Source organism: Leuresthes tenuis, unplaced genomic scaffold (assembly GCF_036924035.1).
Source record: "Leuresthes tenuis unplaced genomic scaffold, fLeuTen1.0.hap1 SCAF_9, whole genome shotgun sequence".
In the NCBI taxonomy this organism is placed as follows: domain Eukaryota; kingdom Metazoa; phylum Chordata; class Actinopteri; order Atheriniformes; family Atherinopsidae; genus Leuresthes; species Leuresthes tenuis.
Window position 1 is genome coordinate 32,505,522 of NW_027325363.1, and position 16,934 is coordinate 32,522,455.

General features: G+C 41.4%; 1 protein-coding gene across 2 annotated transcripts in view; it reads right to left on the reverse strand.

The window, feature by feature from the left end:
* phldb1b (pleckstrin homology-like domain, family B, member 1b) overlaps positions 1-16,934 on the reverse strand; it is a 94,473-nt gene that overhangs the window by 46,115 nt on the left and 31,424 nt on the right. For both annotated transcript variants that reach the window (XM_072393109.1, XM_072393110.1), the window contains exons 5-6: positions 15,360-15,485; positions 3,325-4,799 (exon numbers count right to left, since the gene is read on the reverse strand). In XM_072393109.1, the coding sequence (XP_072249210.1) occupies positions 3,325-4,799; positions 15,360-15,485 (1,601 nt within the window). The remainder of the gene's footprint in view (positions 1-3,324; positions 4,800-15,359; positions 15,486-16,934) is intronic.

Genomic DNA, 16,934 nt, shown 5'->3' on the forward strand with positions numbered 1-16,934 from the left:
TGTCTAATCTTCACCAAACTTCATAGGCTTGCCTGGGACTCTGCCCTGACTGTGTACATATGTGCATACTGACACTCAACTATAGCGCCACCTGCTGGTGGTTGGAAACCATATCATTATTGGAAGATCATGAAACTTGCCACACACGTCCATGCTGACAAGCTGGTACGTATGTATAGAATATCATGTGTGGCTGGAGCTAAATGGCTCAGTGGCGCCCCCTATGAATTTTCAAAAACCCTGATGATGTCTGGATAAAAATGGAATTCTCACGGTCTGCTCTTCAATTGACGAACAGCTGTGCTGTGCGATGGCGTCGCCCGGCGTCTACCCTGACGTACGCATGTGCTCGGGCCCGATCATCGCTGCTTGCAGCTTTAATATTATTATTAGTGTTGATTTTATTAGTAACTGCTCTGCTCAGACTCATGGGAGTCGTGCTTGTTTCCTGCCGTTTCCATAGCGATAGCTGCGCGCCAGAGAAATTTCTATCATAATTTTTTTTCAGCATGAGAAATACAAGGTGTGGCGGGAATGTGGGACAGAAGACCGAAAAGCATGACTGTCACGCTCAATGCGTGAGACTTGAGAGCCCTGGTTATGACTTTCGGACGAATTAGACCATAATTTAACATTCTTCACGAAGTGTTCTTCAAGTGTTATCAATCGTTCTTTTCATCTTATTATCCGTGGCTATTTCCACTAAATCTGATGGGCCTAGGCCACTCACCTCTCACTATCTGACCGCAGCACACGCATTTTCAAATGTACACACACACACGTACAGGAATATCTGGACCACGGCCAATCAGAGGGGGGTCCTGCCCTTCACTATCTCCAATTGGTTTAAACCACTATATGGGCCTAATGTGTGTATGTTGTTGAACTGAAGGGACGCTTTCTGAGTCGCTGAGACTTTTTTTCCCCCCTCGAACGGCTGGTCGCACCGGTGAGACCTCAGATTTTTTTTAGTCGCACCATTGAAAAACTGGGTCGCATCGCACTCTAGAGCTCTGCCGAGTCCACAGTGTCGCATTGGATGCGGCATGTATACTGGGACAAGGATGTTGGTCCAATTAGATGATACAGTCAAGCTGCAACCGTGGATCGACTCAGCTATCAATGTAACAATGCCAACCGTTTTACTGCCATGTCTCTATGATAAGTACTAAAACATTATCTGGCAAACACTGACACAGAGGGCATGTCCTCTCAGTCTATCGAGCTGAATTGTTCTCACTAAAAGCCCTTCTCTGTAATTACAAGGAGGGCAGACAAACGCCCTCTAATACAGACACAAACACATACAAATACTTTACGGAAAGGACCTTGTCTCCACAGTTTCATTCAACCTAAGAGACAAGTTCAAAATGTTTACTGCTGCTCCGTCATCCCCCTTCTGTTTCATTTAGGAAACAACAAACAATGCAGTTACTATGGACCTAAGTGGACAACCAGAGACTGTATGTCATCAACACTTCAGACAAAGAGCCAAGTTGCAGGCACCACAGACAGTAAACTGAGATGGTGTATGAGCCTGAATGTTCCACCTTTTGCAAATAAAAATGGATATACTGCAATTATTATGCAACAGTGAAACCAAGCCTATGCATGATCACATACATTGTATACATTCATACCTAACCCGTGTTAGGTAATTATTAATATCACTTAGTATATAATACCAGGCACTCTAATCAGGATCTGAAAGCATGCATGAAACCTGGAGTTAAGAGATTCTAACAGAGGTTTAGATAGTCTTTAGATTATGTGCAGCATAAGGGAAATTCAAAATTAGTCAAGTAGCTCAATTTTTTTTTAAATATTTACAATGATTTTATATTAGAACAATAACAACAATAAAAATAATTATAAATGAATACAAAAATAAACAAATTTGAAAAAAACATCAAAGTCAGCAATCACTGTTAAAAAGCCTTATGGCTGTGGGACAAAGCACCTCCTGAACCTCTCAGTCCTGAGAGATATCCAGAGTCCAGAGATGAGCCTCTCACTGCAGCTGCTCCTTTTACAGAGCAAAGTTATTTCTAAACACTGCAACGTTAAATTTTCTTATCACCGGAGTAATTTGATCATATGACTGTACAGTTCCAATAAAAGTACGTTATATGCTACTTTTGAATTCATTATTGGATTTTGAGTATAACAATGCGAGTAATCGGGATTATATATATATACACATATATATACATACATATATCAAGGATGAGCATTTTAAGTGATTTTTGAGGTCGACTAATCAAGCCCATTAAAGTTGATTAGTCGTGACATCATCATCAAACTAACATTAATCCCCAAAGCAGTTATTTGTTCCTGTCGTTTGGTGTCACACAAGCATTTAGCTACAACAAACCAAATAATTTTTTGTTGTCTTTCCATCTGGTCTTGTTGCTCCTGGAGTGTAGCATTTTTGTGACTGTTAAGTGAGTCCTCACTGCATCGGTAGAACTATGGTAAACTAGCTTAATCACACATAATGTGCATTTGTCTTTATTGTCTAGAAAAAAAAGTTTTACTGAAAACCTAAACAGTTTTTTTTTTATTTGTTTGTTTTTTTTTCTTCCATGTGAGTGTGTTTGCTCGTGATCATATATGCTGGTCCTATATAGCTCAAATAGGACTTAAAAAGGTCTAGCCATTGTCCTACATTGTTGCTCAACATTTTTGGTGTCTTTTTCGGCCTCTTTGGCATGACAACAAATTCATGTGATCAGACGGATCAGACAGGGATTTGTTTTCATGACAATGGTGTTACATTCCGCAACTTAAGGGTGAGCCCGTTCTGTTCGGTTGTTCTGTACATGGAACCAAAACAACTTTAGCTCAATGTTCTAAAGACTGCAGGTAATGTGTTCATTATTGATTAATTTTGAGTGTGTTCTCTCATATGATCCGATAACTGCTATAAAATGTTAGAAAATGGTAATGAATGTCACACAGTTTTTCCAAGCCCAAGGTTAAAACATGTTGTATCATCTTTCAGTTCAACCCAACAATCCAAAAACTAGTTAATCAGACAGAATAAAAGCTGGTCCTGAATTCAGATAATGCGAGTAATTAAATGATCCATTTTGTTTATTATCGTTTCAGGTATTTAATTTTCTCTGAATATATACCAAGCTGAGCATAGTAACCTTGGATAAGTTGTTAATAATAAAATAGGACACAAACCCTGTAACATATTAATTGAATCTGGTTTGGTATCTAAGTTGAAATGGTACATCAATGAAATAATCAATAATAAATTATTGATTTGCACACAGAATAACAACTGTTTCTTGGTGGTATTTGGTACTGACTCACCAGTCTCTCCATCTCCTGCTCTCGGAGCCTCTCCTTTCTCTGTTGTCTGTGGTACTCAAGCAGTTCATCTTCATTGTCGCTGATCTCTGTGATGCTATTCTTTCTCTCTCGCATTCCTGGGTGGGGTCTCCCTGAAGACATTTTCCTGTGTGTCCTGGGGCTGGCAACAGGAGATGAGCCAGGCAGGAAGCCCAGACTGTAGGGAGGTGACAAAGAATTCCCAACGCTTGCCTTATGTACGCCTGCACTACTACTATCCTCTATCATCACTCTGTTGCACGACACTTCCTCTGATGAAGATCCAGCTTTGCGACGAAACCTGGGACTTTCTGGGACAAGTTTGCCTAAACTCGAAGGGCTGTCTGGAGTCCTCAACATGGGGATGGTCCCTGAAACGGTTCCTGGAAGAGCCCCTGGGAGAACTGGGACACCTCTCCGAGCCAAGGAGGGACTTAGAGGTGGCAGCTCTCTCATACTATTGCTCCCTCCACTGCCTCCATTCAACTCCATATTCCTCCTCATACGAGGGCTTTCAGGGGGCTGCAGTGAACGTGGATACTGTTGGAGTGGAGATCCTTGGATTATGTGGACGATGGGGTCCAGGGGAGGCTGGAAAGCTCTTGTACTTTGGGAAAGATGCCTGGAGGGGCTGGATGAAAGGGATTGATCGGTTAAAATGTTTTGCTCTCTAAAGGGGCTGGCAGGCCTTTCCTGCAGCACCATGGTAGTCTTGGTCCTGGGGCTGGAGGGTGCCGGGGATGGACAGGCTGAGAATTTGGGAGCAAGTCTGGGACTGCTGGGCACGTTTTTACTACTGAGAGATTCAGTAGAGGATAGAAGGGAGGTCTGCCAAGGGCTCTCAGACCTGTCTTGACCAAGTCCTCTGCAGCTAGGCTTGGGGCTCGGAGGAGCCTCTATTAAGGCCTTCCGCTGCATTCTGGGGCTTTCCTGAACCTTCTGGGCCACCCCAGAGCTGCTGAAATTAGGCAGTATCGTCCGTGGCTGAGGTACAGGTGGAGGCTGGGTGGTAAAGTTGTAGCTAGAGGAGCGTATAGGCACTGGTGGCAGAGAAGAACTCTGGTCCTGGGGTCCTCCACTAGGAGATGGGCTGGTAAGACTTCCACTGCTGGCAGCTGAGGGGGAGGAAAGGGGGGAGAAAGGAGGGGATGTATTCTCATAGCTGGACCCCACAGACATGGCACCTGGACTGGTAGGAGGGGACAACAGATACCTTCCCCCTCCATTGACCATGGGTGACAAGGGTGAGTGCGGGATGGATTTGCCTTCAGAAGGATTTTTTGCCTCAGAAGAAGAAGGCTGTGGGTCATCCATGACTAAGGAATCCATAATCTCCTGGAGATCCTTCTCAATGGAGCTGACAATTGCACTGTGCTCAGACTGGACACTCTCGCCAGGAGCTGGGGAAGCTTGGGCTGGACTGGCCTGATGATTCCCATTGACCAAACTTTCAGTGTCTGATGAGGGAGAAAACAGAGAGCAAATGTCATCAGATACAGCTACAAAATAAAATGCATGTGCCCTAGAAGTCTACATCGTTAATCATTATTCATGTGTCTTTGAACCTACATAAGTTGACAAAATCACCAACGCTGCTCAGCCTGACAGGTGTACTACAATGCTAGATAAATGCTTTAGCAAGGTATGTTGAACCTAAAGGAAGGTAGTAAAAGAGACAAAATAGGTTGTGCATAAGTGCTCATCACAGAACTTGCCACTCTAATAAACTCTGACATCACTTAGTTCATTCTACAACACCAGTTTGATGTGTGTAAACACATCAATTCGGGGCTGAGCTTCCTTTGTCTGCGATGTGTGAATTTCCAAGGCAGAAGAGCAGCAAGTTCATAAAGTCTCCTTGTTTTGTTTTTATATTTATACTGTATATGAAATCTGTTTAACTTACAATTGAATCACAGAAGCATTTCAGTTCAATTAAAACAAACCGCAGGATGTACATCACATTGCCATGGAAATCATACAGATGATACTGATACTGATAAAATGGGCTATACATGCCTTTCTATTTTGACCCAAATTGTTGAAAATTACATTCTAAGCTACCGATATTAGATTCAACACAGATTAGAAAATTAGTCTACAAGCAATAACATTAACTCAATAATATCTACTTCACTTTAGTCAGATACTGAGGTGATTTCTAGGGATGGTTCTCTCTTTGAGAACTGATTCCCAGTATTTAGATTCTGGGGAATCGTTAATCCACCTGCCTAACGATCCCGTTTATAGGTTCTGCTAATGTCCAACGCATTTACGTATTGTGGCTCAGAATGTTTCCAACATGGCGTCGAGGCAGAAGCGCTCCAAAGTTTGGTTATATTTCACCAAAAAGGACAATACTAGGGCCAGCTGCAATACGTGCAGAGCTTTGATCACGTCAATGGGGGGAAATACCTCCAACATGCTGAAACATTTGACCACACAGCATGCAATTACTTTGCACAAATGTAAAGTCTTTGACATGCTGCTAAGCAATGATGGCAACTCTTGCAGGGAAGCCTGTGGCACAGCGTCTTCCATCTCAAAAGTCCTGGGTAATGTAAAACTTCCAGGTCTTGCTGATTGTATCAGGGCTCTCAAGTCATAATGGAACCAGAATTGCTAAATTCTTAACAAATCCCGTCCCTAGTGATTTCCATGTTATAATAGGATGTAGTTAAATGCACTTCTTGAGAATCTAGAGAAGAGTTTCATAGCTTCGTGCAGCTAGACAATAACGGAAGGCTAATATTAACTTACTACTTTGCGCAACAAAAAATTTGATATAAGTATTTCATACTTGCCTTGATTGCTACAATATTGTTGCTTTTTGCCTTGATGATTTTTAGATTGTTAACACCCCAGGTATTAAGATTCTAGGGGTTGGCTGACTGAGAAAGGTCAGAGGAGAGTTTGAGCTGAGAGGTGGAGAGTTGGGTGGAGCGCAATGGCATATTCACATATTTCAGAATCAGAATAGCCTTTATTGTCATTGCCCTGTGGATATGCAACAAAATTGAAGGTGCTCCCGCAGAGCCATCCTGCACCACAAAGGTTCAAAACAAGGCAGAAAACAACATTATAAACATAAAAACATTTGGATAAAAAAAATAGCAAAATATTAAGATAAAATAGAAAAGAAGGAGGTAAGAGTCAGGGTAAAAGATCTAAAGTGGCTGCAGATATTGCACAAAGGTACAGACAAGGCAGGGGTGGCCAGTGCTGTTAAGGTGCTGAGAGGTAGGAGGAGGTAGATATGTGTAATGTTCTTCAGGGCTGTTTATATTTGGGGGGTCAGGGTCTGAGGGTCTCTTGTGATGGCCTTTGTTTTCCTGAGGCAGCACAATGTGGAGAGGTGTTCCAGGTTGGGCAGAGGGCAGCCAATGATCTTTTGGGCAGTGTTTATGACCCTCTGCACCGCCTTCCTCTCCCCAGCTGTTGAGCCTGCAAACCACACACCCAGGCTGTATGTTAGTACGCTCTCCACAGAGGAGTGATAGAAGGCCAACAGCAGCTTTGTGTTTAGGTTGTTCTTCCTGAGGACGCGCAGGAAGTAAATCCGCTGCTGAGCCTTCTTCAATAGGGCCCTGATGTTAAACGTCCAGGAGTGGTAAGCATAGATGTGGGTGCCCAGAAACTTGATGGTGGTGACAGTTTCCAACAGTTCTCCATTTATGAGGAAGGAGGTGTGGTCTTGTTCATGTCTGGGATTATTGTGTTAAACGCTGAGCTGTAATCCACAAAGAGCATCCTCACATAGCTCTTTTTGTTCACCAGGTGACTCAGCGCTGTGTGGAGTGTGAGGGCAATGGCGTCCTTCGTTGACCGGTTTGCCCTGTAAGCGAACTAGTGTGGGTCGAGGGAGGGAGGGAGGCAGTCTCTGATGTGCTAGGAGACTGACCGCTCCAAGCACTTCATGATTACAGACGTGAGAGTGATGGGTCTGTAATCATTCAGACTGTCTATGGCAGGTTTTTTTGAGGATGGGGACAATGGTGGAGGCCTTCAGACATGTGGGGACGGTGGCATGTGTCAGGGAGAGGTTGAAGAGTTTGGTGAGGATCCCTGTCAGTTGGTCTGCATATGCCTTAATGCCCGCCTCCAGGATACTGTTGTTAACCGAAATGTTGGAAAGCGTGACTCCATATGAAACTCCATATGAAAACATATGTCAAAACGGCACGGAGAAATTACTTCAGCAATAACGGAATTTTTGGCAAGGGGCATGCCCATTACCATGGTGACCAAGCCTGAGTTTACAGCCTTAATTAATACACTGGATAAGCGGTACAACATGCCATCCTGGACATATTTTAGCCAGGTTGCTATACCGGAGCTGAATGAAAAAGCAAAGAGTGACTGCAGAGCTGAAAACAGCTGAGTTTGTCTACTATAACAGAAAAATATAATCTCTATGTTTGCTGAAAAATACAAAAGACAAGGAACTAATAATCGCTTATTAAATCTCAATATTTTAGAAAAAAAAAATTTGATTATTTTTCCATATCGTTCAGCCCAAGTAGGAGGGGGGTGGCCTTAATAGTTGGTTAGGGCCTGGATGCCCCTCCACATCTGTCATGGATTGCTGCCAGTGAGGTATCCCTCCATTTTCCTCTTATAGGAATCCGTAGCCTCTTTGATGCCCCTCCTCAGGTCACCTCTGGCGGTGCTGTAGAGAGCTCTATTACCTGTCATGAAGGCTAGGTTTTGAGCTCTGATCTGGGTCTGGACCTCTTTTGTCATCCAGAGCTTTCTGTGGGAAGTGGAAAGACCCAGATGCATCTTTGCTCGGTAACGTTTTCTACACAGCACTTTATGTAGAAGATGACAGACTTGGTATGTGTGTCCAGGTCCTGATGTTCAAAAATACTCCACTCTGTGCAAGTAAAGCAGCCTGCAGCTGGGCAAGAACATTTTCAGACCAGGCTTTGATGGTGTGTGAGGCCGTTTTTGTTTGCCTCCTGAGGGGGGTGTAGGCCGGGAAGAGGAACAGCGAGAGATGATCTGACTGTCCGGGGTGGGGGAGGGGTGTGTCGCTGTGTAGGCATGCTTGAAGTTTGAATAAACATGATCAAGTGTGTTATTTCCCCTGGTTACACACTTGACGTGCTGGTGGAATTTGGGAAGAAGAGTCTTCAGGCATGCTCTGTTAAAGTCCCCAGCTATGATGTGCACATCATCCAGATGGGCCTTCTCTTGTTTTGATAGCATAAGATGAATCTGGCCAAGTGCCGTGCTAACGTTGGCATGGAGGGATAGTAAACAGCAGTCACAATGGCTACCGTTAGCTCCCGTGGCAGATAGAATGGTCGACACTGGACAGACATGGCCTCTAGGTCCGGTGAGCAGTTACCATTACTCTGCTGTCTGAGCACCAGTCCTCAGTCCACCAGTCCGACAATTGGAGGCCAATGTCGGAATAGCGAGATGTCGGAATGGCAGCATGTAACCATGACCACATGACGTTACTGCATTTTCACACCACCATATTTGTGTCCGCCCGCAGTACTCAGTTCACAGGTTACAGCGTTTTTCACATTACCAGAACAAGTGGAGTAGGAGTAAATTAAGTAAGAAACTGAAAATTTACGTTATTTGAAAGATGCCAGGAATATGTTGTGTTGTTGGCTGTGATAGCAATCGACAAAGACACCCGGAAATGCAGCTTTATTCCATCCCAAAGGATGTAGACCGGTGGAATAAATGGTTGGCCTCAATAAGAAGAGACATGATCTGAGTTAATGGATGATAAAGCATGGGTGTCAGCTGGCAACGAGTTGAAGTGGGAATGTAAACAAACTAGCGAGTTGTTAGCGCTGGAACTAACAACTCGCTAGCTAACAAAGGTTACGTTAACAGTAAACTACTACCAAACCACACGTTTAAAACCTGTTCTTGAATTATTTACATGTGCTATGATGACATATAATTTATGTGGCTCCAGGTGCCATATCCGTGATTCCTTCACTCATACAGCAACAGCATACTGGTAGGCATCGTGCTCTTGAAAGCCTTCAGGCTGTCTCGGTGAGGGGAGGGATTGTGGATAAAAAATATATAAATATCCGGGAACATGAGTTGTGGCAGGCGTTTAACAAAGGTTAGTGGAGAAAATACTGTTGAGGGTAATAAATATGGGTCACAACCAATCGTCTCTACATCTCGTTCAAGTGTGAGGTGTGTGCTGCCATAGCGAAACTGAGGAGAACTGTGGTGATTAAATAGGGCTTGTGAAACTGGACAGGTATCAGGAGAAAATGTGCCAATATAACCCAATCATTATGTAGCCCAAAAGCAACATCGGACACAAGCTAATAATCTAATCATAACCATCTCTCTCCCTGATGTGCGCATAATAGAGTTCTACAACACATGTGTCCATGTGGCACATTCATCAGCATGGCCCCAAGGCAGGGATCAGTGCAGAACTCAACGCTAAATTAAATCTGTTTAAATGGAATATGGGAGTAGAAGCAAAATTGGTTGGTGCAAACACTGACAAGTAAATAAAAAGTCAGAGTAGTAAAGATGTCATGACATCAGAAATCAGGCATATGACAGAGCTGGAGTTATGTTATATATGTAGAGTAAATACTATCATAAGGAGACGGGAGGGTCCACTTTGTCTCTTTCAAAAGACTATACATGTCCCTTTAGCAAAATTACCATGAAATATAGAAGCTTTAAAAATACATTAGTTGAGCTTGCTCAGCTGAACTAGGGGCAGCTTTGCTTGCTGTCCTCTTATATCACCACCATACAACGAAAGCTGTGCCTTCATGACAGCTTACCACATTTAAATCTGTACGTACTTTAATGCAAATTAAACAGCTATTTGCCAGCTATTGTAATACATTTTGCTGACCGAAGCCCGTATAAATGGCACGTCGATTCAACACACCGACGAGATTCTTATGTGCAGCGTACAACACAAAGGGGGTGGGGTGACAGAAAAAAAGCAACCGTTTGCTCAGGGAAAGCCCGTGCAATGATGTCATGGCATACAGATCATTGCTTCGGATATGCAATGCTAAACTCCCTTTAAAAATTGGCCCATTTAATGTTAGCATAGTTGCCTGTACAACAGTGTCTCGTATTATATAGCTTGGAGTGTTCTCTTATTCGAGAACATCTGCAATTCCGCCATCAAGTGATCGCTGAAATAAACACACGTTTTGGTTTATTTGTCATTCCATGTATCCCCGTTCATGACACCACATTATCATATCAAGACCTTATAAAATAAATGGTGTCTCTACCTAAAAATACCAAATTGGCTGATTGGCTATAAGCTGAACATACAAACGAATTCATATGAATCGAGCCGGGAATGTAAATGTGTCCTATGACTTATGTACTCTCAAAAGCAAGTTAACAAACGGTAGATTGACAGATTGTTAATGGAGTTTGGCGTGTGACATTTTCGTATGACTTCTGTCGCCCAAAGCTCTGGCATTAAGCAATACAGTTACTCACATGAAGGAACAAAATTGCGACCCGGTTTCAGTGCAGTTCATCTGCTACATGACACACACATGAGGCCCACATCCTTCGGACACCGGTAACACACCGGGTGTGACGGAGCACAGTCGTGCCAGGCTCCACACACACCGAAGAAGATGTTGAGATTCAACATCGACGTAATATTTCAGCAGCGGTTAGAGCAGCATTGCTGACTGCTGTACAGCTGCTGACAAGTTCAATCAAATAAGACGAGACACTTCCGTTCCAGACCTTCAGAGTATCAACCTATATAACTTCGTTTAAGTCTATTTTGAGATACGTTATGTTGTGAAGGTGTCATTGTAAATGTTATGTCAACACCAATGTGGTAGATACTAGCATAGACATACATACAGACGCCGCATCGACTGTGGAAGGGCGTGCCTAAAGCGCCGCCATACTGGTACAGGGCTAGCAGAGGCAGCGGTGCATGAATATACGAAGGAAATAGGTTCTCCATCTTAAAGTAGAATTATTCGCTGAATTTTGGACCGATTTTCGAACGTATTGATTTATTAAAAACGTCACATATGTAGCTATGATACAGGGTGCTTGGATATTTTAAAAATGCTGGTTTTCTTCCAGTGGACTTGCCTCAGCATTTCGCTGAAACTGAACATCATTCTAATGTTGTGAGTATCTGCATGAAAATTTTATAAAACACATGAGAGCATCAAGGCCCCGGTCATATTAAAACCTGTATCGTATTTGCTCTCTGCCACTCATTTGAGAAACACTGAAATACACGAGTACACAAATTAAACATACTGTAGTGTGTACTGTAGTGTCCCTGTCACTTAGACAGTTAAACTCATATCCAGGGTGCAAACAGTGAGATTAAGGGATGAAATTAAGAATGTGGGCAAGATACATCAGTGAGTGATGAGTTGTAAACATCACGATATATATTTTAATCCCTCTTTCCACTAGGACCACAATTATGCTTTGCCTGCTTCTCCCATTGTTCTAAAGGCTAGACTTAGTGAAGCTCTGGCTGGAGTGGAGAGTCTGGAGCGCGAGAAGAGGAATAGCATGCTCCGGGAGCGAAGAAAAATGTGCACGCTCTTCTCGATAATCTGAGAGAGAAAAACCTCACGAATGAAAGACAGGCTTGAATGCTACTCGGGTAAAATGGAAATAATAATTTGAATATTTCGTATAGGTTCTTTAAATAAAGACCTGAACACACCTGAACGTTTTCTGGGTTATTTTCGTTCTATCTATGTCATGGCTGACGTTTGACAAACAAATCTCGTGAAAATAGCTTGACAATTTATGGTCACTTCTATTGTGTAGCTGACTCCATTCCTCCATAGATGTAATGTACTCTAGGAGCGAATGGCACTGTACCAAGATGGCCGCCCTGTAGGCACGCCCCTCTAGTGAGCGGCAGCAGTCAATGCGATGTCTATGTATATATGTCTATGGATATTAGTACTGACAATGGAACCAGATTAAGCAATACAATTGCAGTTACTTGTTTCCTGATATGTTATACAGTACTAATTTTGTCAGCATACTTTTGTGGCAGACTATGGTTTACTCAGCTTTATTTTGAAGGTATAGTTGTCTTACTTCCGGTAAGATGGCATATTTACCGCTCTTCCAGTCCGGTGTGATGTGAGCTACTGTGAGGTAACCGGCACTGTTTTAAAGACTTTTATGGAAGGTTGAAGGTTGTTGAAGGAGATAAAACGTAAACGAATAATTGTATCTTCAACTAACTAACTAAATGTCTCTACAACTAAAGGTTGTAGAGACATTTAACTGTCATGAAAGGAAAGGTAAACTCATGAACTGATATTGACCAGTCAACCAAACTGTTATCAGCCAGAGGCAATTACATAACATGTTGCTTTTTATTGCTTTGATTACCAAAGTGCCACACTGGTCCCATGACGAGAGAAAAAACTCAAATAATCACTAAATGGATAAGAACAATAAGAACTCTGGAAAGGTGAAATTAAACGGAATTATCCAGATTTTCTTCCAGAATGAAAACAAAAATGAAAACAAGAGTCTGATTTTAGAAACCTAAATTAAGTGGAGTGAACTAATTACTTTTTTAATGGCAAAACACTCCACAAAGTTTGAATTATTCTCTCTGATTTTATTGATAAGCATTATAAAAAAAAATATATAAAATAAGCATTTTAATAGCATACAGTAATAATAACTTTAACCTTGATACAACACTGGTCACTCACCTTCAACTCTGTCTTAAGAGCTGCTAGTGACAGGTACAACAGTCAAATCAAGTAATTAAAGGAACATTATTGAAAACGAAGCAAACACACATAGGGTAAATGACTTGAGACTGGAGAGGAAATTGGGGAAGGGAGGGTGCAGTTATGGCAGACAAACTCAAGCTGAAGGATTATAAATAGTCTTTGAAAAAAGATACTGTAGGGCCTGTGGGCCACTTTATGTGAGCAGCTCAGGACCACAAAGCTGTCCGCTGGTCAGGCAGAGAGACACTAAAAGCATACAATAAGTGAGAAGGTGGTAGCTGAAATACAAATGGCTAGTCTTCGACTGTGTCACTAATCCAAGGTCAACTCACCAAAACTAAACTACAGAATCTGAGTGCCATCTAAAACACAGCATCACCGCAGAGAAAAAGCTCAGGTAAGTAGATACTGCAGAAATGTATGACAAAAATAATTAGGGTCCTTTACCACAAGAAAAAAAGAGAGAACATGAATGGGAGAGTTGAAGGGTGTGGATGGTATTCCATCTTTGTCAAAGCACTAGTGACTTCTACTGCCTAAACTGTCCCATAATCCCACCCATTAAACATTTTCCTCAAGATGGATTTTTTTCTCAAGATTCCTCAATAGTTGTACAATAATTCTTAGTTGGTGTTCTGATATTTCAGCAGGTATTAATAATATAACTTGTCAATACTGCGTTGTAAAAAGGGGTGATGAGTTTTTTTATGTGAATAATATCACATCTCTCAAACTGTTCATGAGAGAGGGCCAAGCTTATTCATTTCTCCAATGTGAATGGTAAAAAGAAACATTGCAGATGTCAGTTCTTGAATGACCAGCCCTCCGACTGCTTCTCAAAGTAAATAAAATAGAGCACTTGGCCCACCTATTTCATAAGTATTTTATGATGTGATTTGATGACCCCAACACACAAACTGACCACAATCATTTTTATCATCACAATTCAGTCCTGATGCACATTGCATAGTGAAAATGTATTGCTAAGTTTGAACATGAAAAGTGGGGTGCAAGCTATTCTTGGGTCTAGCTGGGTTTTGCTTCCATAACAGCCCCGGTCCTAGAGTTCAGACACAGATAACAAGAGCTAATTTCAAGTCTTTGCTTTCTGATATGACAGATATGCTCTGTTTATCATGGGAGTGTTATAAGCAGTCTTCATCTGCAGGAATGTATAATTGGTATATTTCAAAACAACGGAAGGCTTTCATTACTGGTTCAGGAAGTCTGCAGCAGGCAGCATGTCTGTGTGCTAAACTTATCCCCTTGTGGCAGGCAGCTTCAACTGTGGAAGGGGGAAATAACAAGATGGCGTGACAGCTCTCTGGCAGTGGAGCTGGCCAAGAAGAAGTTATGCTTACAATTTTGTGTCTGTTAGGATGAAGACTCAGAACACACACACACACACAAGCAGAAACATACTCAAACACAAGCAACTGAAAACTTTGTCTGGAGACACAGAGAACTACGATGCTCATAAAACATGCATAGTGAGAACTCGAGCTCCAGGTTCCTGCTGGGTACCATTCAGGCTCCAGGCTTATACTAACAACTGAGGTCTTGTAAAAGAACTACAAACAGGTATAATGAGCAATTGATGCAATTTTGTTTGTATTAAAAACAAAAAAAAAAAAGTCAACATTTCAGTGTTTAAATGCAAAAAGTTTCTAGTGCCAATATAATAGGTCTTGAGTCAAAGTTGAAAATGTATTAAAACCGTCCCAGTTTATTCTTCAAATGGATTAACAGCTTATACAGCAATGATAAAGGCAGTTAAACACCTTCAATACAGGAATGCGGAAGTAATATATAAAAGACAATAATAACAAAAAATTTATATGAAACCATCTAATGAAGATTAAGGTGCAGTGCATGGTTGGGGACCTTCTATAGCCATGCATTGGCACAGTATTGTACACCAACAAATTACTACATTTTCTCCACCCATAATAAAAAGGAAAATGCCTAAAGTTCAGAGCTGTACAAACAGCAACCTGTAAAATACACAGCCCTGCTATTACTACTCCACTGGCTTCTAACAATCTGGCCCATTTATCCACACAAGTCAAGCTGAAACTGGAATTTCAGGAAGGAAATGTTCTTTTTAGGCCTTAATACTCAGAGTTATTATTTAGGAGACAGAAGTCTGGTGTGTTATCATTCACAGTTAGTTGTGTTTGTGAAAGAAAGAAGAAATGACATGACCTTTCGGGTTCACACTGCTGAGTGAAAGCAGACAGAAACTACAGTCGAAGATATAGGTTTATGAGCACCTCACATTACCTGCACATAGTGTGTAGTCTCCTCTGGGGATATTTCCTCCCTGGGGCATCATGCTCTTCATCCTTAAGGCTTCCTCGGGGTGATTGAAGCGAAAAAAGGCTGACTGGCCAAAACACAGCATACAGCCTGGAAATAAGCACAAATGTCTTTATATTATTGTATTCCATGGGACTTCAGGAACTATGCAACAAAAAGAATTAATTAAGTTTAAAGAAAATACACTTAAAGTGTAAAGTATGGTTCAACTTATCTTCAAACTGAAAATTGACTCTACATACAGATTCCATTTAAACACTAAATAATTTTAGCATAAAGTAATGCATACAATTGATATACTGCCAAGCAAACATCCTGATAATTTGATGAAAATTTACCATAATAAACTAAAAGAAAATGTTGACAATGTGAAATAGTATCGCTTCAATTTCCTGCTATATATTTGGTTTCTTTGTGGTTGTTTTGGTGGTCTTCATAAAAAGCAGTAAAATTCCTGTGAAAAACATATCTATGAACTGTCCTTCCAACCAAACTGCATACATGCAGGTTACTATATGTTGTGTCAATTTGATAGCTAATTCACTTAGTAATATTTTATCTCTTCCATTATCTGAGCCTCTCCTGAAACTGCTTGGAGCCTTCCTGCGGAGATATGCCTCCCACTATAAAAAAAAACTCTGTTCAAGTGTACAGACGTGAAGTTCAAGGCAAAGTATTCCTAAAAGCTGAAACAAACAGCCAAAGCTACTCCTCTAAATCACTAACTCCTTTGCTGATTCAGAGGTAAATCAGCACCTTTAATCCTCCATTCTGCCTTTGTACTTTCACACACGACACTTACGCACAACGTAGGTACATTCGTCTCGGCAAGAATGCGATGCAAGAAAAGGCATAGAGACACACATGTTCCAACAACAAATAACAGCACAGAGAAACTGTGCTGACCCAGACCACACTGTTTTCACTATTATCAACACAAAGCAGTGATTAATATGATTCAGCTAGTAACACGTTCTTTAACTCTAAATGATACAGGCATTGTCATTTCTTAAACAATCATCTCACTTACTTTCTTTCAGAAGGGTCAAAATATTGGTCTGCATCAAACTAACAAAACATCTGCGGGTAAAGAACTGTGAGACTGGAATGATCATGGTAAACCATTGTTGAGGACGAAATGTAGTCTGAACAAAACCTTGAATATTTGAGGTCGGAGATCACTTAAAATGGAATTGAAACTAGTGAAAGTACAGAGATCTTAAGATATTGGGAGTCAAAAGCAGGTAACTGTACGAAAAGTCCTGTCACTGAGGCTAATCCTACATAAAAAAATACATAAATAAATAAAGCTTCAATTTGCTAGAGAGCATGAAGATTTTGAAACATTGGATAAAAGTGAGTGTGTGATTTTTTTTTTTAACCAGGCAGAGTATCAACAAAGCCAGTCCTTCCTGGGAAGCCAGAGGGTGTATCAGAAGAGTCTTTTTTTTTCTTTAATAAGCAAAACGCTCAAGTAAAATAAATACCTATCTCACTAAATGAAAGCCTATCAGTGTACACAGGCGAATAATCTGATGA